Source organism: Anarhichas minor, unplaced genomic scaffold, assembly GCF_050575085.1.
Source record: "Anarhichas minor isolate MPS153535 unplaced genomic scaffold, ASM5057508v1 ptg000033l, whole genome shotgun sequence".
In the NCBI taxonomy this organism is placed as follows: domain Eukaryota; kingdom Metazoa; phylum Chordata; class Actinopteri; order Perciformes; family Anarhichadidae; genus Anarhichas; species Anarhichas minor.
Window position 1 is genome coordinate 10,267,501 of NW_027466479.1, and position 26,256 is coordinate 10,293,756.

General features: G+C 39.3%; 1 protein-coding gene across 2 annotated transcripts in view; it reads right to left on the bottom strand.

The window, feature by feature from the left end:
• LOC142964963 (myocyte-specific enhancer factor 2D homolog) overlaps positions 1 to 12,398 on the bottom strand; it is a 27,059-nt gene extending 14,661 nt beyond the window's left edge. For both annotated transcript variants that reach the window (XM_076105604.1, XM_076105603.1), the window contains exons 1-6: positions 12,208 to 12,398; positions 6,161 to 6,534; positions 4,401 to 4,604; positions 3,655 to 3,792; positions 1,853 to 2,069; positions 653 to 709 (exon numbers count right to left, since the gene is read on the bottom strand). In XM_076105604.1, the coding sequence (XP_075961719.1) occupies positions 653 to 709; positions 1,853 to 2,069; positions 3,655 to 3,792; positions 4,401 to 4,604; positions 6,161 to 6,214 (670 nt within the window). In that variant the 5' untranslated portion in view covers positions 6,215 to 6,534; positions 12,208 to 12,398. The remainder of the gene's footprint in view (positions 1 to 652; positions 710 to 1,852; positions 2,070 to 3,654; positions 3,793 to 4,400; positions 4,605 to 6,160; positions 6,535 to 12,207) is intronic.
• Positions 12,399 to 26,256: the final 13,858 nt, after the last annotated feature.

A 26,256-nucleotide genomic window follows, 5' to 3' on the forward strand; every position in this document is an offset into this window, starting at 1 on the left:
GGCTATAAGGTGCTAAAATGTTTTTAAAGAGTGAGCTGCCGGGAATCCCAAGCGTGCCTTTTGATGTTACTGGTGGCCTCCCCTGATCCCTCCAAGGCACCGTCACAGATGGTGCAGAGGAGGAGAGGAAAGGAGGAACCTTGGGAAGTGTTCATTTTGTGAACAGAAATGTTGCCGATTTTCGTTGATGTTCTTTTATTTCATGACTAAATCGTAACAATGTAAATGGAGAAAATATTGAAAAATCTCTTTCCATTATGTCCTGATGAGGGAAGACGAGACCGTCGACATTGTTGGGCAAGGATGATAATTTAGATTTTTTTTTTCTGATTTGAAAGCAAACCCTTGTTAACATGACCCATTAAAAAATAACCAACACAACATACAGCTTGTCTATTGTTTTTGAGACCCAAGCTGAGAATATACAACTCCGATGGACCGCAGAGATAGCGTATAGAGTTGTTGATAACTTCAATCCATATTTGTTGGCGTTTAGCCTTTGAAAAACAACGCCATCGCTGCGGTTGTGAGATTTAGGATAAATACTCAAATACAGGCCAGATACCAGAGGAACTCTTGGCGATAAAGAAAAGAAGAAATAACTTAACAATAAAACTCAGAATCTGAACAGATACAGTAGCAGATTACTCACGGACTGGACTTGGGCATCCTCCATTTGAATTATTCAGCTCGCCTCCGAGAAGAGCACCTATTGAAAAAGGACAAAACTTTTTCAAGCTTTCTGATAGATAGAAATTCACTGTGCAAACTTTTATCATTTGATAACAACGTAGTGGGACTTGTATTGCCATACGACAAGCTGCAATTCCGAGAAGATAATTTACAAAACAATCAAAAACGTCTGTTTCTAAGGTCAACAATGAGCTTTCAATCGCAACAAATTCTAAACAATTTATTACAAATTGTCAACGTAAATCCATAATAATTTGTATAAATGTGTACATTTTTATACACTGAAGAAGGTGCCCACATACACACCGGGCTAATATACACTTAATCCGTTTAAAAACATAATATTTAAAACTTTATTTTTGCATCCTTTATATATTTTTTGTAGTTTTTATTTTACACTTTTAATTCCAATTATTTGTTGCACATTAGCCTTTTTACTACAGAGTACTATTAGAGTTTGCCACCCTGCATATTGTGAACCTTTTAATCTTAAATTATAATCCAAAAAAAGAAACACATTTCGTCACTTCATTGGTCTTGTGCAAAATAAATAGCTACCCAATCTCAAAAAGGTTAAGTGCATCCAAGACCTGAAGACAATAACATAATAACATGCGCCAGAAGTTCATAAATGCAATTCATTGTGATTTGTTTGTTAGGCTATGAATAGTTGTAAACTAATGCTGCTGAACTGTTAAAGTTGTAACTAAAATGCTTAAACGCAGAAGCTCTTTTTCTTGTGGTATTTCCGGCAGTTACCAAACAGCTTCAGGTGCATTGGGACGCACACGTATTAACTTTAGATCTTCAATGCTTAATATTTGGTTGATACAGATATTTACTAATAATTCAAAGGCTATAAAAAGCATCCCAGTTGGAGGAGAGCAGCAAATGTCACATAATGCAGATTAGTCCAGTGCAGAGTGATGTGCACACCTCCCTAATCCACTAATCAGCTCTTTACATATAATGATACAGAAGTCCAGACACTAACCGCTGAAGGTCTATGAAAGAATAAAACTGATAACAATACAATGTGAAGGAGTAGAGAAATATAAATACTACTTAAGAAGTATTCCTTAGTACTTCATGTCGTCTCTCACTAAAAGGAAGAGGCTCATCGATCGTGTTTTTTTTAAGTCTAGTATTACTCGCTCACCTGCACTGGCTGGTCGCTGTGGCAACCCGGGAGACACCGTATTTCTCTGAAGAGCCGGTTGCTGTGGCGACAGGAGGTGGGTATCCGTGAGCGATGATGATGTTACATAGGAGGTAGTTACTAGTGCGTTGCCAGGGTTACTGAACTGCAATGTGCTTTGATTAGACGCCTGGACTGTGACCGGCATCGAGAAGGTCTGGGAAGGAGCCGTCGACTGCTGCAAAGAGGGAGGAGAGAGTCTTAGTCTTCAATGTGCATCAACTACTGACCTCTCTGGTGAGAGAACATAGTTTTAAGAAGCTAATATCATCCAGGACGATCGTTCGTTGGGCGCTAATCAAAAAGTGAGCAATGCACATTTCCGAATGTATTCCACTGGACAGTTAAGCCTAAAAGGTGTTTGATCACCAAATCCACATTACTTTATTTCTCCAACTGTAAAATTCATGATTTATAGACGTGAAGGACCAAGTGACACCTTATTTCATGTAAAATATGTAAAGATAAAAGTCACATTAAAAGCACATTGAGAAGGATTTTACTTAAAAACAATGTATACACTCAAACAAAAATAATCCCTCTCAATCATAATTGATGACCCTTTCCTCTGCCTATTTACTCTTTTCTTTTCATTTTGCTGTGTTTCTGTGCCCCTCACTCTGCCTCTGCTTCCAGCTGTCACTCCTCAGCCTCTTCTCCCCTGGGGTCCGTTCTATCCCGGTACCCTAATCTGTGTAAGTCTGCCGGAAGCTCATAAAAATTCTCCGGTCTGGACACAAACACAATGCCCGTTAGCTAGCTAGACGTATAAGAAGGAGGGGCCAAATTTGAATGTTGTGTTTACAAACCACAACGAACAAATCCTACTCATTCTGCCTGAAGTTGCATGCAGGGGTGCTGTGGTTGAAGTGTCTAACAAGCCGCCCAGCTGCAAAAATAACCGATGCACAAAAAGACTAAATCTATAGTTTATCGCCAGCTAAACAGGCAACGAAGTCCCTAGTTCACCTGTCCGGGAGAGTTAGAAGCCACGATGTCACGTGCATTGTCTTGGACTCATGCAGACATTTTCTCAGTAAGTCTACACCGCATCAATTCATTTAGCTGCAAGGTTTTCAGCTGTGTGTCTCCCTGGCATACTCAAGGTTTCCGTCAGTGTATTGCAAGCTCAACGGCCCACCGTTTATGTGTCGATGAGTATTAAACATTAATGCTACAGCTGTGAACGTAACAGTGCAGTATGTGCGCAGCGTATTTGTCGGTGAATAAATGCTACAACTCCTCAAGACCCAAGCCAAGCTTGTCACTTGCTGAATAAAGTGAAGGAAAATATTTTTTTTTAATGTTTAACTGATACCATTAATTGGTCAGAAGTCTTACTGTGGGTAAACGCTCTAACAGACAGACAATTATCAACATTGCAACCAGAAAGTCTTACAAACTGTGCGGATTAAAAGAGCAAACCGCTGCGCTTGAGGCTGAAACAAAACGCTTTGATGTGTCAAGAATATTGGTGGGTTTGGAATTCAGTGAAATACAATTCAGTCTAATTAACTGCTGAATATTTACTTTAAGAACTTTGGTCAGGTGTGATAGTGGCCAAAAAGCTGTTCATGTATCTCTTATTTCCTTTGTTATCTTCTTCTGCAAAGTGAAACAACTAGTTAGAGGAACTTCAGCCCAGTAGCTGTTTCCTGTAGGCACTCAAGCCAAACAACGAATAATAACAAATGCCTGGCCAACAAGGTTACAGTGAAGAAAGAAGCAGAACAACAGTAATTACAATATACTCGATCACTTACTCCGTAGCGCTTGAAGAGAACATCCAGATCCTCTGTGGTCTTACGGTACTTGTCATCATTTAGGGGACTTTGGTCAATGGAGTCTTCACCATCCGGCTCTGGACTATCACAACCGTTGAAGCCTTTCTTTCTCAAAGTCTATGAAAGTAAAAAGAAGTGAGTCGTATTACATCGGTCAGTTTAGTTGCTCGAAACTAGGGTTGACCCAATGAAGTTTCTTTTGTCCCCAAACCCAATCTGGTATCTCCAATACCGCATCAGATCTGACACTTACATTTATCTAAATGTCAATTATATATGTATCCGACACATCACCACACCATTTGAGGGCTGAGACAAAACCCAGCTAAATGGTGACTACTTGCATCCTCATATCTCTTGGTCCTGAAATATCTGAATCAATCACTTGTACAAAAGGGGGGGGGGGGGGGGGTCACAATTGCACCAGATTACGTGTGTTTTCAAGCTCATGCTGTTTGTTTGTTCCTGTGTAAAGGCTACAAGGTGTGTGTGGCACTAAGGAGCTTTATTAATCAACCAGTTAAGTTCTACTTAATTCTCTGGCTCCCAATCTTAAGAGAAAGCCGTTAACGTTGACAAATACTTATTGGCATCTTATCTCTGTTTAAGGGTAAAGTCTCCCAGTAATAATACATGTTACAAGATTACCTAAAACTTAAGCAATGGTAACTGTCAATCTTAGCTGGCTCACTTGTTCACAAACGCTGATGATATGATGGACATACCTCAATAATATCTGCATTGGTCCGGCTCTCATGAGGCTCGTTGTACTCTGTGTATTTGAGCAGGACCTTGTCCATGTCAGTACTGGCATACTGGAACAGCTTGTTTGCATGGTTGAAGATGATCAGAGCAATCTCGCAGTCACACAATACACTCAGCTCGTAGGCTTTCTTCATCAAGCCAAACTTTCGCTTTGTGAAAGTCACCTGAGAGAAAGACGCAGAAGTTGGGGATGAGGGAAACAGGGCAGAAGGTGGGGAAAAAAACAGGAGATATGTGAGAACACACCCTTTATTAAAAGCTCAGAAGACTCACAGAAGGTCAGAAATTCAGATATATTATTATTTTTAGGTCTTGATTCACACATAAAGAGGTTTAGACATGCAAATCAAAACTGATGACTTGAGAATAAACTTTCATGTGCCTAGTAATGAAGGAAAGATATGCAGTCACATTACTGGCAGACACATCAGGGACATATCTAACGAATAGTATTTTGGTGCTCTGTCTGTCAGAACAATCACTGGAACGCGTTGGAGTCGTTTTCAGCATCAATAATGAAGCATCCTTTTTTTGTGGACCTGTCTCCAATTGTTTTTTATCATAGGTTTTGATACTTACAACCAGTCATATGCATCAATGCAATTCATAGTGAAAAATGTTCAGTATTCACTCTGCAAACAGTTTCTGTCTGCAGAGTTTAAAGTCAGAGATGTGACAAAGTGGTTCACTAAAAAAATGATTACGCTGGGAAAGAACCCTAAAAATACCAAATTAACATTTTTGTGCAACTACGCATCCGACTGAGAAAACAAGAAAGACGTTGGTCAGGGAGGAAACCTGAAGAGGGGTGGCAGTCTTGTGAGGAGAAAACAAATCAACAAATGGAGCTGAAAGAGGCGAAATTCTTGAGGACAGTTGGCTGTAGAGTTTTTGAGACCTTTCACTGTAACAATGTGTATAATTGATTGGGACAATGACGCAAGGATGAAGCCAAATCAACAATAAAGCAGCTACAGAAAAAAACCTGTGAATGACGTCTAGACAGCCGAGTTCCCCTAAAAATATAAAAATCTACCTGGCGCCTTGTACTGGTAGTGAAGGACAACAAAAGCATCAGTACCATAAGCACACAGTTTGACATCAGTAAACATAACTTTTTTTTTTTTTAATCTCTGAGACTTTTTCTGATTATGAAGAACGCATTTAAAAAAATATATCTTAATGATAACTGCTTAAAAATGGTCTTGAATTTAAATAACATTTCACACAGTACTGCCTGAGGATTCAAAGGTTTTAGAGGCCCTCAAAAGTAAATTATGAAAATGTCTTGAAATGTAATGTACAACTACAGTATTATATAAAAAATAATATCTTAGTCTCTAAAATAACTGAATTTTTAACTGATCACTCAATTTTGTAATTGATGAGTCCACTACTCTGATTCAATCAATACAATCAAGTATTATTAAGTATTAAGAACATAGTAACTGGTATTTTACTAAACAAAAATGCTATCGGGATTACTGCTGCATTTAAACAGAATACAGCCTAAAACTTTAATAATAAGCTAAATATACAAGATTATAAATCTAATCAGGCATTTAATACCAACCTGTGGTGCTTTGACGTTTTCTATACTACAGACATATTATAGCAGGTACCAAAAAGGTATGGAGGATCAAAGCAAAGTATAAACTGTATTAAGAATACTCATCATAATAATCAATTATTATTATAAAAATAGATGAAAACTGCTCACCTGCTTGTTCCTTTCATCGGTGATCCGTTGGATCTGAATCTTTTTCCTACCCATAATGCTTTGCAGTTGTGGAGACAAATGTAGTCAGTGAAGTGGAGAAGCGTCTCTCAGAGGGTGAGAGAGGAAGTGCAGCCTGCAACCTCTTACTTCAGCCCAAACACTCTCAGACACAGTCATGCATCCGAGGACACACGCGCACACACATGTCTCTGCCCAGGTGCGGTCAGGCAACGCTGTCGACGGGCTTTTGACGGGCGGCGGCGAGGGTGAAGAGCGGAGACGTGTGACGTTGAGGAGGTCTTCAGTTCAGTGTTTGTTCAACAAGGAACAAAGAGTAACAAACTTCCTTGCAGCTGCAGGACGTCGCTCCTCTCCTGCGTGACACAGAGGGATAGAAAGGTCACTCAAATATCACACAAACATCAAAACAAGACGTGAGGGGAAATACATCGCTGTCTGCTGATGGTGATCGTGCATTCATAAATCATCTTATTCTTGTCACGTGAGAAACAAAATGACAATGTAATCTCCCGAAATACACGAGAACAAAGGAGACAACAATACTGCCTGATTATTAAGGCGGGGGGGGGGGGGTAATAAACTTGAGTGTCCAAAACTTTTGTATCGTCTATTGTCCTATAAATTTAATACAAAACTTCATACTAAAAAGCCCAGAAAGCATAACTTCACCTTTGCATAGGTTTTAGTTATGCGACACTATACCTGTCAGAGGTGAAGCAGATGATGATTTATAAATGACATAATATAGCCACAAAAGCCTTTTAAAAAAAACATCATATTCGTTTCAAACATTATAGAGACTAAATTACTTATTAATTGAGTAAATTAATAGATGATAAATTGCTAAAACTTGTGAGTCATCGGGAACGTAAAAGCAAAGGGTCAGCATGTTTTGCACACACATGAAGCTTCATTTAGTGACAACACTGAAACTCAAGACCTCTAATAGAAATCATTGGTGATTCAATAGCATGCTCCACAAGGCTCTATACAAGATGTCATTGAATGATTATTTTTGATGGAGATAGGTATTAATGTTTAGATCATATTTACACACAAAGAAACGATCTAAGTAACGTGGGTATGATCACAGGTTAAAGGTTAAAGGTTAAAGGTTAGCCTAGACGTTGTATGGAAGAGGTGACATATTGACAACCATAAGACATCTTTAGCTTTGTGTGCAGGCGGACTCGCTGTTTGATACTCTTTATACTGGCCATACTTTGAAATCCTCCTTCACATGAAGGCCTGAGAGTTATTTATAAGAAATGAAAACAGTGAATAAATGATGAATAAGAAAGCGTCGACGACCTCTGCATGAGTTACAGATAGATTTGAGAGTAAATAAACCGGTCAGTCTCTTGGTCATGTTGTTACAAACATGAGCTGTTAGAGTCAAATGACCAATATATGATGTGATATTCCTGCATGTATTCCTGCAGGTTATGGCAATATTCAGATGGAGTTTTTAATGTATCAATGGTGGCAAGGATAAAGAGTTAAATAAATATGCAGTAACAACAGCTTCCCCTTTGCTTAGTTGTGTGTCAACATGACATTAACATCATCATACATCGCCGACTATGCATTTGATTGTATCTAGAATGACTAATTAGTCGCGTAATCTTCATAATGAATCCAAATGACCTAAGAGTAATTTATACAGCTCCTTTGAATGTGTCTACAACTGTGATTTAAGTTTACAGTAGCGCTGCATAGTTAATCATATAACAATCACACTTCTAGCTTCTACAGTTAATTAAACGTGGTTAGGTGTGATGCTGATGCTTTACATTTGAGGTGGCTGCTCTGGTGCATTAAATCAAGCGCTCCCTGGAGCCGAGTGGAACGGTTGATTAAATCAGCAATTCATTTGTCGATCGACAGATAATTAATTGGCCACTATTTTGATAAATGATTAATCATTTCAGTTAGAAATGCCAAACCTGACCTGGTTTCAGGTTACAGAGGACTTCCTCCTTTTCTGATTTGAAGATGGATACAAGCGTGGTCTCTGGGACACAGTAATGAGCATTTTGTAACGACATGTAATTGACAAAAGAACATCGTTTTCAGATTCATTGATGATGAAAATAGCAGTTAGGCTGTGGTTACATATAGTCAAATGTGATTGGTCAAGTTGTTGACTGAGAGTTGAATTATTATTTATTTATTGGTCACTGATCTCCTCTGTTTAAGCTTAATATAGAAAACTAGTAAAAACAACAAAACTATTGGCTTAAATAAATGATGCCATCGCTTAGCTGTTGTTTCAGAATAATGGACAGCGTGGCGTTATAGCTCGAGTACTGAAATGAAGTGGAGATCGATAAACCCAGAATGACAGACACCGTTTCAGTCTGCTCGCTTTTCATGAACAGCTGTTTAAATTTACACATTTCCTGATTTTGCTCCTTCGGGAGCAATGAGTTTCAAAATGTTGCCCAAGGAATGCAGGGGCTGGGGATTGAACCAACATTTGCTTCCACTAGGATTGTTAAGGTTACTCAATTTTTTTATGAAAGGATAATTGTATTTGTCTTCATGCTTGACTTTATTGTTATCGATTTCTTTCAGTTTTCTGTAAGCGTGTTTAATATGTTAATAACGGGAGAGGAATAGGAACTGGTTTGATGGGGCAATCCCACTGCTGTAGTGGAAACAAAACTTTTACATTTCTTAAAAACATGAGCTTCTCCTTCTTACACACAGGCTCAGCCTTGTGGCAACAATTTTACATTTTCCCCTCCAGTCTTGACCTTCCACGTCCGTGCTCTCCTGCGGGATTGTTGTTAGGCCAGACGGAAAAATTGAAAACGCCAGTGGAGTGCACATGGGGCCTCCGAAAACCTAATTTCAACACTTCAGAGCATCCAGCTTGAGAATTAATCAAAAGCTGGAATAAAAGCCGGCATATTAGGTCCAACTCTAAAATGCTCAGCGTCATTTATCAGTGCCATGTATTACACGTGTTTAAATCCCCCCTTGATGATGTCCATTATTACTCCAAAGACAAAACCTGTATGATGTGGTCTGTGCTGCACCTACGTGTAGCTTCTCATACATTAGATATGTGTATTCACATCATTATAAATCATTCATTAGCTGCAACTATAAAGGCACCAACTCTAAACAATTACCACAAAATGTAGAAATATCCCACTGCGCGAGGGGAAAATGACTAACAACGACTCTACTAACTTTGCCAAGCGACAGTCTTTGATTAGCCGTGAATTGACCAGAATGGGGCTACACTGCAAGGCTTCTGTCCAGCCTCCCTCTGCCTGACTGCCCTCTGCCACCTCATTACTGTAATTGACACGTTCATCCCTCTTCTTCCCCCTTAAGGCGCTGATGGCTCAATTAGGAGCTGGCCGGAGGACTGATTGGACGCCAGCATAATGAGGTCGCCGCTTGGCTAAAACTGAGCCCTGCATCCAGGCAAACCAAGCTCACTCTGTGACATACGAGAAGCCAAAGAAGCAGTGAAGACCATTAACAAGTAAAAGGCACTAGATAGAATAGTTTAATAGTGGAAAATTATGGACTTTTGGCTGGACCAGGTTTGCCTCATTATCTTAAGAGGGCAAGCATTTGGTCGCTCTGGTAAAAAGAGAGAAATAATGGAGCCACGCACGTTATTCGAATCATCCAAGTTACGGTTATGCAACCCTCGAATATTCTTCTGATGAAGGAGAACGCAATCAAGCTCAGGATAGGCATCTGTCAGTTTTGGAGGAGTGTAATTAGTGGCTGTGACCTTTAGCGGATTATGCACTAGCCAATGAAATGTGCCAAAGCCCTGAGATGAATGGTCGGAGCCTCAAACGTGACTTGCAGAGGGGTTTGCCCATCCACAGCTCTCAGACAGGGGTTTGGGACAGTCTTAATGGCTCAGTCTCCATTCCCCAAAGATGGACCGGGCTTACTTGCACTCACATAGTCTTGTGACTTTGTACGCATGTTGGCAGAACTGGTTTCAGGTACTCTGCACTTTTTAAATTGAAAGAACTGCCCGGAAACTAGAGCTGTGCATTACACTGCAAATTCCAATCTAATCTCAAAAGCATAATACCTATCCAATTAAATCATTTGAATAATGTTATATTTTTCACATCTCATTTGAGTCTTAATATTTTCCCCTCATGTCTCACTATAAAATTAACACGAGCATCAAATCAATGAAAGCACTGAGGTGTTACTGTGCCTTCTCCTCTTGATAAAATCAGAAGGAGATACAAGGAAAGTAAATCTTAGAGAAGTTACAACTTTCTAGACACGGCTGAAGTATTTCGACCAACATAGAGGACTGAACTTGGAAAGAAAGATGTTACCACTGTGTTTACTGTACATTTAGTGTTTTGTTTATACTTATATCTATTTCAATCATTTAAAGAATATCATCTATTTTGGTCCCTCCTCTCTGACTCTCTTTAAAGACAGTAAATACATGTTTTGTTTTGAATGAAATGTGTGTATTGCTATTATAAACATCTTTGCTTAACTAAGAAATATCAATAACTCTTTGATTTGTTGTCTGACTTGTTAGGCTTTATGTGACCTGAGAGACAAATGAAGGCAACAGTTCAAGACCTGAATTCAATCTTAAGGAATTGCTGCTGCGGACTTTGAAAAACCTTTGGTTGATTTAATTCTGTTCATCTTGGAAACCACTCCCAGCTTTATTAGCTCAAAGTCCTACCCATAGCAACTGCACGTTTCAACAGCACTGTTATTTCAAGCATTTTAATAAAATACTTCTGTTGTTGATACTACAGAAAGGTTTTCGGGAAGCCAAAAGGCAAAAAAGAAAAAAACTTTGAATCCTGCGGTGAGGCAAGTAGAGAAATAGGAATCTTTGGGAGCCAGAGAACTTGGCGTTGACTTCTAAACAAAAGGATTCAGCAGCAAATCCAATAAAGCATATTACACATTACAATAAACATGCTGTTTGTGGAGAACTAATTGGTGAAATGAGCCGTCTATGCTCTCAATTAGTAAGACTGTACTACCTTCATATGTTGACGTGAACCCATCTGCAGGGATGGCACACAGTGGTGTCACTCTGTCAAACTGGCCTACTTCTCGCCTAACAGCTCTGGTATCTACCCCGGGATGACACAGAGAATCATGGCTGCTGATGTCCAGTGCACTGAATGCATACAGCCCCATGCTAAACCATAATAATGGTGCCCAAATTTGACTAAGAACACAGTCAGACTTACAGTAAATACAGTCATGCAAATGGCCTTTGCATGCCAACAGCATCGCTGTCTGACATTTGGCATTATCAATACAGTGACTTTTGTACTAAATCTCATCAAGTCACTGCGAGCACACACATCAAAAAATGTAATTTGTTCTTGAGGCTCTTTAAGAGTGAAGCTGGAAAAACGCAGCTAGAGGAGCAGCTTTGAACAATAGGTCTCTTATAGGTCTGTTTTCTCCTTAATGTCACTAAACTACTGGCCATGTTATATGTGGTATGCAGAGTCCACACGAGGTTAAAGTGATTTCTAACAAAGTGGGAGCGGGACTGAAGGCTGTGTCCTACAAAAACATCATGACAGATGGAGTCTGGAGACTGGTAGGCCCTCTGACTGCAGACAGGTAGCGTTACCCTACAGGCTCTGATTTGACAGGTCGGAAGCTAATACCGTCAGCTAATCATGTGTCCGGATTTTTACTAAATACCCCGATTTAAGACACCATAACCCGGGTTGATTTACAGGACAAAGGGACGAGCTACTCTAAACAGGCCATTTCACAATTTTCAAGTTACGAGTCGACCGACAGCCATTACCTTCCTGACACTCTCCATGTAACTCGGCTCTGCGAGCTGTAGCACGCACTACTTTAAATCACATCACAAACACTTCGTTTTCAAATTGAGATTATACTTCTGTGGAACACAGATCAATACAGTGACGCGTATTTACTTTGCAATATTAGAATAATAAAGCTAGCAGGTCTGCTTTCTGTGCGAGGAGAAAAGACGCAGGAAGGAAATGTATCACTCCACTTACCCTGAAATATTGCTGATAAAAAGCCAAAAATAGGCCTGTCGCCACGCGCTCTAGATGTCGTAATGTCTTAATTAAGAAGCATCAATTAATTACGTTGAAGCGACGTCTCTATTTACATGAATCCTCGGCATTTTATTCCATTTAATGTTGAAGTAACTATACTGTCCACCCAGGCTATACAGCGCACCCAGTGTATAATCGACGTCATTGAAATTAGCCCACGATTGACCCGTCGGAGATCCAATAGGAAGCTGACGTGCGAGCCTGTCGTCCAATCAAAGCGCAGTGTTGTAGAAGTAGGCGAGTCTTTGCGAGAGGACATGACGGAGGTGACGGCCATGTTCTGCAATAGTGTCTGTATCCCTCCGCTTCAGTATTTACCTTTTGCATGATTTTGCATGTGGGGAAAATGTCACTGTAGCCCCACTGTGCCCTGCCTGCTTTCCATAAGAGAACCCGCTAGGCCATTTGTTTTTCATGACTGTAACCACCACAAAGCGGAGAATAACCGAGCGATGAGACCAGTTATGGTTGTTAGAGAGAGACATGTTGAGTGTTGTGAGACGTTAATCGTCTACATTGTTCTAACAGACCTTCTTTTATCTTGCCATCAGACGTTACGGCATCACGACTTACAGTACTGCTGATATGAGGAAATAGTCGCTTTGTGAAATCCTGCAATTGCTGAGTAAATATGGGGACAGTCTATGAGTTATGAGGTCTAAAATATGTGAAATAAATTGCAATACAATCATACGCTGTACTATATAATATAGCCTACTTCAACCCACATTATACGTATCCTTTTATTGACATATGTAAGTGTACTCTGTACATGCAGTAGGCCGACTGTACATACACTGTCACATAAAACCACCTCGGTATGCAGACTAATTTATAATCTGTAACATTAACCCACTAGAGGGCCCTGGGGCAAATTACATATAGATGCCTCCTTATCTATCTATACTCAACCAAATCCTCTTCCCAAGTTAGCTTTCAATATTTTGATTACACACTGATTTATTTAGAATATGCCCCATGTAAGTATATTCGATTGTTATTAAAAGGTATTCAAAGTGGATTTTGACACAGGGTCTCTCAAGAAGACAGGCCTTCAAGGTAAAAAAGAAAAGAAATGCAGCATATACCGTAGGGACCTAACTATTTTAGGCTATTATTCCCAAACTAAATTTTAATTAACCAAATATCCACAAGGGGCAGCTAGGGCAGCTGCACTCTCTACACAACTCTATAAACAGTAGCCTATACTGTAGAACAAGCTTCTTTAATTGGCGGCCCATCTCAGAAGCAACCTCCAAGTGGCCCAGTATACATAAATCTGATATATGACATATAAGTAAAGTGCATGTGTGGAAGTAGCTAAGGAATTTTTTATATATATACTTTTAAATGATAATAAAACGGATGATTTATTTTCATTATTTTAGCCGATTGTTGTAAATGACTGTAAAAGTAATAATTTGGAAAGAGTGTATTATGTTCCCTTTTGTTGCAAAACCAGCAAAATCATACTTAAATAAAATGAATGAGAAACAAAAAAGTACAACGTAATTACTCTAAGGATGCATACAGAGAACGGGTGGCTCCGGTGACTCAACTAAAATCATCAAACAGATTTACGGAAGCTGACCTGTTGGAACAACAATGTGTGTTCTCAGGAAATGTCTCAGGAAATGTGGCTCCGCCCCCTCAGCTCCGCAGCTTCTTGACGGGTGCCGAACTAGTACCGCTCGCCTGCCACAGCTGACGCTTGCAGCTGAAGTGCCACAGACTGCCGCTGAGTGCCACAGAGTGCCACAGAGGTGCCAGTGCCACAAGAAGGATCTCGCTGTCTCTCAATATTTGGTTGACTAGACAATTTTTTTTCTCTAAACATGAATCTGTCCATTATTTTAATAGTTCAGTATTGTATGCAAGATAACAGGTATCTTTATGCATGGCAGTGGCACTAATAGGCCATCACTAATTTTTTTGTTTCCACATTTATGTTTAAAATGAAAACGTCTATTTGAATAGCTTGTATGCAGGATTATCATGCAATGAACAGACAATGTTGATATTGGCATTGGTATCAGTTGACAAGGTATGTTTATGAATGGCAGTGGCACGGCCACCCTACTCACTGTACCTTGCACATGTTTAAAATAAAAACATGAATATATGAACCTGTGTATTATTTGAATAGCTTAGTATTGAATGCACAATAAAGAGGTATACACGGTACTAGGCCCATTTAATATAAAACAATTTTATACAATATATATAGTCGGGGGTCCCTGCTCCATCTCTCTATCAGTTTGGGGGTCCTTGACCTGAAAAACGTTGAAGACCCCTGTGTTAAACCATTTATTCAATTGGGGGTTCAGAAGCGACAAGGTACATAAACAATGTGCAGAGTGTATAGGTTTAACGAGGTCAGTAGGACGCCATTTGCAAATTAAAAAAATATGTTAACACGGTACCAGTAGGAACCCAGTGGGCACAGTTCATCCTGTAACTGAAGTCACATTGATGTGCTCTGACCCTCAAGGGAGTATAAAAAGATGCTTTTTTTAAAAAAAGTCCATTTCTAGTAACCTGCTGCCCGCATTCGTCTTCTTCGTGGGTTTCTAGGCAGATGTGTGTCCTAGTTTGAAAACAAAAGCTGTATCAGAGCCAGTACTGTGGATCATTGGGAATAGAGCAGCAGACAGAAATAAAACACATGACATCTTGGCGAAATGCCTCATAAGGGACATCTTGGATTAGAAACACAGTATCAAAGGCTGGCTTGATTTGTTGGATTCAAACCCACAAGATACAAATAGGTATGAGGATGAGTCATAGACATCAAGCTCAGGCATGGGCATCACTATGGACCAAGAGAACGTTGAAATAAAAAAGTAAAGCAGCAGAGGATAAGAAGGTCTGCTCTTGAGGATGCGGGAAAGAAACGATGTTAAATGTCCCCAAGAAAAGCAGCTAAGGATTGCAAGAATCCGGTGATGACCTGGAAGTTTTTGAAAACTTTGTAGAAGTCCTTTGAATGAAGTTCAGTGCTAAGTAGAAACTCTGTAGCGTAATAGTGTCCAGAGGCAGACATTCAAAATGAAATGCAGTGTACAGAGGGCAGAGAGATCAGGCAGCAAAGTAAGGAATAGTTCAGCTGAAGAAAGAATTGGCCTCAGGCTCCTCAAAAGAACAAAGTGGGCATCTGTTAAATGTTCAACACCAGCTGTGGAAAGGTTTACAGTTAAATAGCTATAACTATCTGGCATGTTGGCTGTAGATCTGTTGGTAGAGCAGGTTAATTGCAAGGTTAGCGGTTTGATCCTTGAGCCACTGCTGTTGAGGTGTCCTTGAGCTAAACATCAAACACCATATTGCATAAACTGTAACTGTGAGCAATGAAACTGTACACAGAGGAGGCATGCTCAATTATTCAACGTTATAGATATTAGACGAGATTGGTTGCCTCTCAACGGCTCTCAACATGGCGACGCCTGAGCCAGCGGCTCATAGTCAACGGTGCTAAAAGCGCTAACAGTAAAAACTAGGGGAAACGTGCTGACAGCTGACAGTGTTTACTTGACGGGGAACAGTTGGGGGGGGTTACACTTACATGGACGCCACTGTACGGGGCGGCATTATCAGCCATAACCACTATATGAGAGCAATGCAGAGCGCGGCAGTGAGCTTGCCAGTGAGGCATACTCTCATGTACATAGAAGCATGCACAGCGGATGGTCGACAAACTGGTATTGTCAAACAGGTGGCTACATATATCGTTTAATCTCTTGTTATAATTCCTGCTGGAATATTAACATACAGTTATGCAGCCCCGATCCATGATTAAACACAGAGTCATCCTGTTCACATCCTGAACAGTGGGCAACATAACAAGCAAGTTTACTGTTTGGTAAATGTGTTTCCAAATGTGCTTTACAGTCACCGTGGTAATGACAAAAACAAGCCAAAGTGCTCTCCATGCAGGTCTACCCCACTCTGCTGCCCACACTCCATGCTCACTCCACGCTGCGCCCCACACTCACTGCACTCTGCCATCATGTTACTCCTTTATGATCTTCTTTTATCGTGGAGACGAGAGCTACTTGTCACTCTCACTACTCATGAGGAGGTTTTCTAACTGGACCTTTTTGAGATTCATATTTCTGCAACGATAAGTAGGTCAGTCTTGATTCTAAAAGATATATCTACAAGTTATATTAAATAAAATAAGATGCCAACTTACGTCACCATGAGGTTATACATTTATAGTTTTACTTTTGGGTGGGTTGCCATAACATTTTATACATACATCAATGCTCTGACATCACCACAATCAAAGCCAGGAAACCAGTTTTACATGAAAATGTTAGGCAGCATGACACAATGCAGTACACATTTTAAATTTCCTTTTTGTCCCTGCAGGAATTTTTTGATTCTGGACTGTTGCATGCTCTCCTGTGTGAGCACCGAGGCCCCAACAATCTCAAAAATATTTTGTGTTTTTCATATGTTCACTAATAAATGCGCTCATAAACACGAAGGCGAGAGAAATACTCAGTTGCAAGTTATTCCACAGATAAGGCCGCTGTGTTTAGTCCATATTCAAAGATTATTTTGTAGGCTGAGACAAATAACATGAGCCAAAAATAGGTTATTGACAAGTGAACCAGTAACAAAATCATATCCCTTTTATTTTAATGGAAATACACACAAGAAAGTCATTTTTACACCCTGATGTTATAACACATGCTGGTAGAAGGTTAAAAAAAATCACCGAAAAATATTTATGACAAATAACATCTGACTTGTTTTAAAAGAGCATTTGTCTCCAATGTGCATTACATTGACCATTTAGTTACTGCAACAGCTGATGTGTTAAAGATAAATCAATGGCGATTAGTTACAAGGCTCCTCTGTAAATGTATGAAATGCTGCAAAGGAGGGGTTAATGCTCAAGTGTCCACTATTATTATTTGTGTTTGAATACAAGCAATTGAAGATTATTATCATTTAGTCCAGAGGCCTTGATTGTACACGCTTTGGCATCAGATAGTTAGGACACAATAGTCCAGTGTTGAGGATGTAATACACAAAATGTCCTCATGATGGCAGCAGGAGAACACAGAAACCTGCATTCTGCACTGATCTCATCAATCTCATTATCGCCTCGTTCAAACAACCACGAGGACAAATATCTCAATGACATTTTCTTTAATTAGTGTTTACTATGAAAAACCTATTGAATCTAATTATACTGGAAACACTACTAACACTACATATAGTCTGCTGTAGCAGACCTTTTTACCTGATTACTGAAGATATGAAATAACTGATTCATGCCTAAAGACCATGGCACCAAATACATCAGGATGTAGCCTACTGTACATCCAGTGAAGACCGGTCCTCATGATAAAATCCATAATAAAATCCATAAAAATGAATAAATGACGTCGCAAGAAAGATTTTTCATCACGTCCGAGAGGACCTGCGCTGATTTTGATCGCTAATATGTAAAATATAGATGAGTTACCTCATCTGTTGATAAGTCGATAAGTTTGATTCCATGATGCTTTACAATCTATTTTGAAGAAGCATGGTTTTCTAATACCGGCTGATCTCTTGTTTAGAAGATTTAAAAAAAAATAATCATTTCATTTCATTTCATAGAATGCAGTTGCTCTAAATATGTAATACAGTGTCATTCTTTTTTTCAATCAATATTTTAGTTAATAAAACGTGCAGTTCATCGGCTAAAAGTAGCTCTGTAAGTCACCTCTTCTTCTACCTAAAAGTCACGTTTAATGGGAAATCAACAAATTAGATTAACAAGATATTACAAACCAAAATATTTGAGCCACTCTTGTGAACCTGGCTATTATTGCCAATTTCAGACACAAAACGGAGACTAAAGAGACTGTAGCCCTTTTAATGGCGGAGCAATTCACCTTGTCAAGTTTTGGCCTTTTTCTGTTGTAACTTCATGAAATGATGATAAATTGAAAGAGAGTCAAAATAAAATCCAAGAAAAAAAAAATCTGAAATGCTTTATTTTATAGAAAACGTGACATTCTAAAAACTTAGCTTGAAAGTGAGCAAACGTTTTAACTGGAATAGAAGATTACATTTTAAGGGTCGGTTGTTGAAAGTGTATGTGCTGTGCATAAACATCATTAGTAATAAATTCGCGAAGGGAAAAATATTATTTAAAAATATATTCCTGAAAGGCTCTGCTAAATAATCTAAACCTTCACGATAAATGTGCATATTACAGAAAGACGTATTTGTCATAAAACGTACGGGACGTTTTTATGTACATACCAAATACAATGCGTATCTAAACTATTTACCCAGTTGCCCAAGTTGAGCATGAAGTCAACGTGATGGTCTCAGAGTTGAGCAACAATAAGAGTCTTCTCTCAACAATAAGAGAATATACCTTGTTTATGGAATATTCAATATATCATATACAATATATATATTTTTTTTCATATATTACTTTTAAAAACTTATAAAAATACAAAGTAATCAAAATTATTTGAAAAATCAAGAATCTGTCTTATTGTAACTCTTTCATTCTTTTTGGAGGATCTATCTATCTATCTGTCCATCTATCTATCTATCTATCTATCTGTCTATCTATCTGTCCATCTATCCATCCATCTGTCCATCTATCTATCTATCTGTCTATCTGTCTGTCTATCTATCTATCTATCTATCTATCTATCTATCTATCTATCTATCTATCTATCTATCTATCTATCTATCTATCTGTCTGTCCATCTGTCTGTCTATCTATCTATCTGTCTATCTATCTATCTATCTATCTATCTATCTATCTATCTATCTATCTATCTATCTATCTATCTGTCTGTCTGTCTGTCTGTCTGTCTATCTATCTATATGTCTGTCCATCTATCTATCCATCTGTCCATCTATCTATCTATCTGTCTATCTGTCTGTCTATCTATCTATCTATCTATCTATCTATCTATCTATCTATCTATCTATCTATCTATCTATCTATCTATCTGTCTGTCCGTCTGTCTGTCTATCTATCTATCTGTCTATCTATCTATCTATCTATCTATCTATCTATCTATCTATCTATCTATCTATCTATCTATCTATCTATCTATCTATCTATCTATCTATCTATCTGTCTATCTATCTATCTATCTATCTATCTATCTATCTATATGTCTGTCTGTCTGTCTGTCTGTCTGTCTATCTATCTATCTATCTATCTGTCTGTCTGTCTGTCTGTCTATCTATCTATCTATCTATATGTCTGTCCATCTATCTATCTATCTATCTATCTATCTATCTATCTATCTATCTATCTATCTATCTATCTATCTATCTATCTGTCTGTCTGTCTGTCTGTCTATCTATCTATATGTCTGTCCATCTATCTATCTATCTATCTATCTATCTATCTATCTATCTATCTATCTATCTATCTATCTATCTATCTATATGTCTGTCTGTCTGTCTGTCTGTCTGTCTATCTATCTATCTATCTATCTGTCTGTCTGTCTGTCTGTCTATCTATCTATCTATCTATATGTCTGTCCATCTATCTATCTATCTATCTATCTATCTATCTATCTATCTATCTATCTATCTATCTATCTATCTATCTATCTGTCTGTCTGTCTATCTATCTATCTATCTATCTATATGTCTGTCCATCTATCTATCTATCTATCTATCTATCTATCTATCTATCTATCTATCTATCTATCTATCTATCTATCTATCTATATGTCTGTCCATCTATCTATCTATCTATCTATCTATCTATCTATCTATCTATCTATCTATCTATCTATCTATCTATCTATCTATCTATCTATCTGTCTGTCTATCTGTCTCTATCTATCTATCTATCTTTGAGATATCGAAGATATTGAAAGTGGCTGACTATTCTTGGTCTGTTCTGTCAGTTATCCCATCATTCTAATGCACTGCAGGTTATGGTTGACAGCAGAGTGAATTGATTTTGTGCTCTACTTTCACTTTATAACATTATGCACGCATATAAGGCACAATATCTATTCAGTCAACTAAAGCCTTATAGCAATATTCCCTTTTTAAAAAACAGAAATGCCTATATTGGTCACAAAAGTTTCCCAATTCACTCAGGAAAGTGTTCATGGGCGCATGCTGATAAACAATAAGAGTTTCTGCCTCTGAAAGCATACTTCCACACTTCAGCAAAACCCTTACTCTCATCAGGGAATTATTTTGTTTGTAACTTTATTTAAGTGTTTTATATCTTCTATGTAATTATTGTTCTGTGTGTTATATGTGGACTCCAAGAGGACTGGCTGATAACTGCATGTCTTTCCTTTTTTTAAAACTAGGATCTTTAATAAACAATAACAAATAAACAACAATACATGAGAATACACTGCATATGGCCTCGTGTGAGCAGTAACAAGGAGGAGGTGCGCATGTTTAAGCTTTGTTCAAGATGTTTAACTGAAGCTGGTGACTGTTCAGTCACACGTCCATAAAGCAGAAAGGACAAATCTCATTTTGCTCTTCCTTCAGGGAATGTCGGGGGAGAAGCAAAATCATCACTCTTCCCTAAATCAGGAAATCAGAGAGAAAACCCCTCTGTTCATCATGTTACCAGGATGAAAAATGAGAGACTGTAATAGACCCTTTTGGAGAATCAGTAACAGAACTAGAACCCTAAATTAATTTGAATGCCATAGATAAAATAAACTTCAGTTTGCCAGATTTTACCTCCTGATTTAACTACAAATTCGAGTGTACGCTCTCTGGTTTCTAGCAAAGAGTGTGATCTGCATCCACTTAAACTGTCCATGGAGGAACATTATGTAAACATATCTGAGAACAAGGAGTCCTCAGATCCCAGAAAGTGTTTGCTGGTGGTCCAGCAAACTCTAGACCTAGTTGACTGCATTCCTCTGAGGAGCTTCAGCTGTCAGATAATATATATCCATGAGTAAATATTTTATCAGCAAATATAACTACACTTCTACATAGCCTATATTTACTGTTCTTTACGTTAGGCTGGGATGAAAGGAACCATTAAATGCTACTATTTGGCTTTTTTTTTTAAAAAGTGGTTTAATATGAAAACCTCTTACTTCTTGCAACATTTCTGAAATAGATAAGCTAATTGTGCAGCATAACTTAATTCGCATGAAGTACCCCCACTTTCATTTATTATACACCACCATGTCTCATTAAGCTCCCATTCAAATCAGAGGATCCCAATTTGAATATTGGCGCGACGTGCGGGAGGAAGGGGGGGCAGATTCCCTGCATGCATATAGGCACAAATACACACTGAATCTTTGTGGTCAGGCAAAAGAATCACATCTCATATTTACAGTTACAGGTGAGGTTTTTGTATTAGCTGTACTAACATGTTGCTCGTGCGTAAAAGCTGGTTTTGTCGCGATGCACGCCGCCTGCGTGAAGCCTGCCTGGTGTCTGGGCTGGTAGTAAAACAATGGAGGGATGTCGGAGGGTGGTTTACTGCTGTCGGAGGATCTGGGACAGACTGTGGCCCACCAGCCAAAAGACTGTCTGCTTCTCACGGCCAGTGTAACGCGTTACAATAAGTTACAGGGCAACAAGCTGTTGTTTTTTAGGACTGTGAACGAGCCAAGTAAAGTGGAAAAAATAGTTCTCTCTCAGACACAGTTCTATCGAAATAAGTCGGATTCTACTGTCATTACCATGGCAGCATAACTCGTTTTATCGACCACTTTACTTTTGCTTTTATTGTATCATAATATAAGTCACTTTTTGGGCTTACGATGAAAGAGAGCTCCCCATCAATACAAACTGAGCTAATTATTTTACTTGACTTGAGTCACTGTATGCTTCTTCAGGCCTATTAACTTATCTCAGAGGTCAATATTGTAGGCTTTACTTATGATTTACACATTAAATATATGATGAATTGTTATTAAACTACCCAGCAATATAAAGTAGGCTAGTTAAAACTATCTCCATCACAACCAACAATGCTGCCTAAACATTGAGAAATAATAATTCAACATGACACTCAAATGGATCCTTTTTTTAAAGAGTAGGCCTGCTTTTATTTATAATATATACACATGTCCTGATAGCTTCCTTCGGCCTACCCACTGGTAACCTATTTTAAAAGTAGCCTGATCATTTTGGGGATTTTTTGAAGTGGCTGTATAGCATCAGGCAGCAGTTCAACTCCTTATAATCGATCACTACTGAACTATATAGGTATATATACCTAGCGAACTCAATTGTGTTGACACAAATGTGAGCTGTGGCTCCTCAGAGAGCGCGTCGGTGGAGGCTCTCTGTTGATAATGAACCTGAGTAATTTCATCACAGCCCAGTAAACGTGTCTGGATCGGGTTCCCACGCGTACAGTAGAGAGAAAACGGCGACACTGGACGTTAATTCTGCCAGTCGTAATAAGCTCTCCCCGGGTTACTGAGCATCTCTCAGCTCTGCCAGCCCTGAAATCTGACAGACATGGGGTTTGTGTTATTGACAGCTAAAGCCATAGAAAGTGTGAAAGGAGAGAGTAGTTGCTAGATTTTTCTGACACATTTTGGGCTGTCAGGTTGTAAAGAAAATCCCAAATAATGTAAAAAATAAATAAATAAAATAAACAAATAAAGCTGTCAGAAATGTCTGTTGGTGAATACGTAATGAGTTGTTAATGATGGTATTTTGGTCCAAAGTTTCTACAACATTGCAGGTAAGTGGTCATATGGCCCAAATTCTTCACAAACTTATCAATGATGTTGTTTTTTTTACAACTGATCCCTAAAGCGTTTGTTAATGTTTTATTAACATTTGATAAAGCCATTTAGAAAGAGTTTATTATTATTGTTATTATGCATTACCAAAAGTTAGCCAACACCATTTGCAGCATATGAACATTCTTATGCACTGTGGATGGAAAGAGATGCGACTTTATGCAAATGATGAGCACCGTCTAGGCTATGCACATAAACAAGACTAAGACCTTATACAATAACGTTTGAGAGGATTCGTCTTTCATTGATTCAAAAGATTTCTGTTGTGATTATCATGATAATTAACCAAGCCGGAGCGCCTCTCAAGTCTGTCTGTCAAGTCAGTCTAAGCTTCAAGCAACATCTTTGAGATGCATGTCAATTGTGGGTGAGAAGCAAAATACAAAGACACGACTTATCACATTGAACCGTCGGAAAATGAGATGTTCTCCTGTAATGTGAAGTCTGCATTTTGTTCATTATTAAATAAGTAGGCCTATAGATTACAATTTAAAAAGGTGCTACAAGGATACAATATGACAGCAGAAATTGTAGACTTAAACATCCATTAGAAATAACCCCAAAGTTGGCCCATGATGTTCGTGATACTGATACGTGCACAATATGACCACTTTAATGGAGAGCACTACCAAAAAGGCTGCGAAAATGGTGATATGATTTACTGACATGTAAACAACTCGCTGTATGTCTGTATCAGATATATAGGGATATTACTATAGCATTATAAAGTCATGCAGATCCGCACATACACTGTCTGAAACCCCCTATAGGAATTAGAGTGAGGTTTGGTGGATGAATGAATGATGGCGCCACCATGCACTTCTGCATGCGTCTGTTGGGGGGCGTGAGAGACGCTGCCATAGGTCTCTATTACAATTACATCGGCCGCCTTGCATAATACAACAATCTCAGAGGGTGGGAACAGTGTTACTTCACTGACTCACAAGGGGGTGGGCCTTGGACGGCGTATATGATTGAGGACAAATGAGATGTTAAACCATTTGGAATCAACGGTGGTGGAGATGTAGCCATCGGACAGCCCCAACTCCCCTGTTCGGTGAGGGGAGGACGGGGGCTGTGGATGTGGAGGACAGCCGTGTGACGATATGCGCGGAAAGAAACAAGAAGACCCGTTCGATTTAAAAAAATGGACGGAGCCGGCGGGACGTCACGATGCGCCGTCGCCACAAAGCTCAATACGTCGCTCACGAACGCGCTCATTTGGCTCCCAGTCCGGAGGGACCGCTGGTTACCAGGAGCTCATCCAAGCCCAGTGCAACCCACCTTTCTGCACCTGAGGAAGAAACAGTAAGAACAGTGTTTTGTAGTATGAGTGGTTTTGAGTCATACGAGTGTGAGTTTACACCTGCAGGAGAGGATTTACATGGAGAGATCATGCGCGTCTTTAGGCTGCAACACACTGTATTATGTGTGTAACCCGGTTGTGAAATAAGTGAGCATCTACAGGCCGAACAGATGCTTCTAATGAATTTCTCCCAGAGATGCTTGTACTGTTCTCAGACCAGTTTATGGTCTGTAGAAACGGTGTGCAGCAGCAGCATCCGAGATAAAGGCTGAACATCATCTGATGGCAGCAGACGTGTACTTTCACTTGTGGCTGCACACAGTTTTGTTTGGCACTAGATACCACAGTATATGTCCAAGGCGGTTTGCTGAAATCTCAGCATGCGAGTGTGAAGCAGTTCGTTAATTTCAGCAGTGACTTTAGTTGCCGTATACAGTCACGGGGGAGCTGCTGTCTCTCACAAGGCCTTTTGATTAGGTCCCAGTTATTTTTACTATATTAATGTTAATATTGTACCAAGAATGATGATCTGCATTTCCCCCTCTCTTCCATCCTTCTGCCCATTTAACCTACACTTTGATAAGACCTTTAAGAGATGACTCCAAGAAAATACCATACTAATGAGAGTTCTTTTTTTCTTCTTCAACTTTAAGTTGCAACATAGGTTTAGTGTCTTTGATACCAGATCAGCCAAAAGCTCTGTTGTTATTACCATTAGTTCGTGTTGTGTTTAGTTCACAAACTGGATAGATGGTAAACACTGTCGCTTTTGCTATAAATCATCACATTGCAGATAAGTGTAATTTGACAGATGTTGCATGGGTCTATCACACCGGCATGTGGCGGTATCAGTGTGGCCCCGGGCGGTGCAACCTTTCCCAGCACAGGGTTGTGTTTGGCCTGTTTGCTGTCAACAGTTTACGCGCTGAAAAGGCTAAGCGGGCGGGAAAGCATGTAAAAAAGCAAAAGGTGATTATTGTACATGAACTCAGCAGTGTGCGGCTTCCTGTAGTTTGAGATTACACAGCAGGCTACGTTGCCAGCATAGGAGAGCTCTTACGTAAAGCCGACTTAATCTGTGTGAGTGGATAGACAGACCTCCCTCTACTGCGTGTACAGGTTTTATTCCTACAATTATTAGATCACATTTCTATTGTACTTTATATATATTTGTGGGGGATGTATTGCGCCAAACTGTAGCTGAGAAGCCCCGGAGAAATACTACTATATTGTTGGACTTTTTCTATTCTTAAAGTGATAGACCATTTGTTTGAAAAGGAACAGATTTTGCACGTGCAAGGGATTTATTGTATTCTGCCTCATCACTGAACAGCATAACTCGCTTGTGCTTGGCCCAGGCCGGATGACGCAAAGGCCAAATTAGTCGGATGCTCCCCCAAAATGAAGACATGAATCGGGGCTTTATCATGAGCAGTAACCATGACTCTGCATACAACAGAACAGATGAATCCAGGTAAAAAATGTACGACCCAGTGTTCTTTGACCTCGCGCGTTATTCTCACAGGTCAGACGGCACATATCTGAGCAAACCTGACACTGCGCTGTGAGACACAGGTCTATAACATGTTGAAATTTGAAAAGGGGCCGCTGTATGCATGCAGCATCTCTGGAGCCTCATTCCTGCTGCAGAGTCAGAGAAGCTGCAGGTGCAAAGCGACCCTGCTGAGCAACATAAACTGGACTAGTTTGGGGCTTTCTGTGACCTAAAGGCAGATATCCCACGTAGGGTGTTTTCCTGGGATTTTCAAGAGAAGGAGAGAGAGCGAGATGGAATGTTATTCAGCACTCATTTTAAGGATGCCTTCGAGATTCTACTGGACTTTATTTTCTTATATCCTCAAGTCATTCTTTCTTTCTTTTTTCCCCACTAGAAAATGAAACGCAAAAGCACCAGAAGTGAAGATGAGGGTTTCC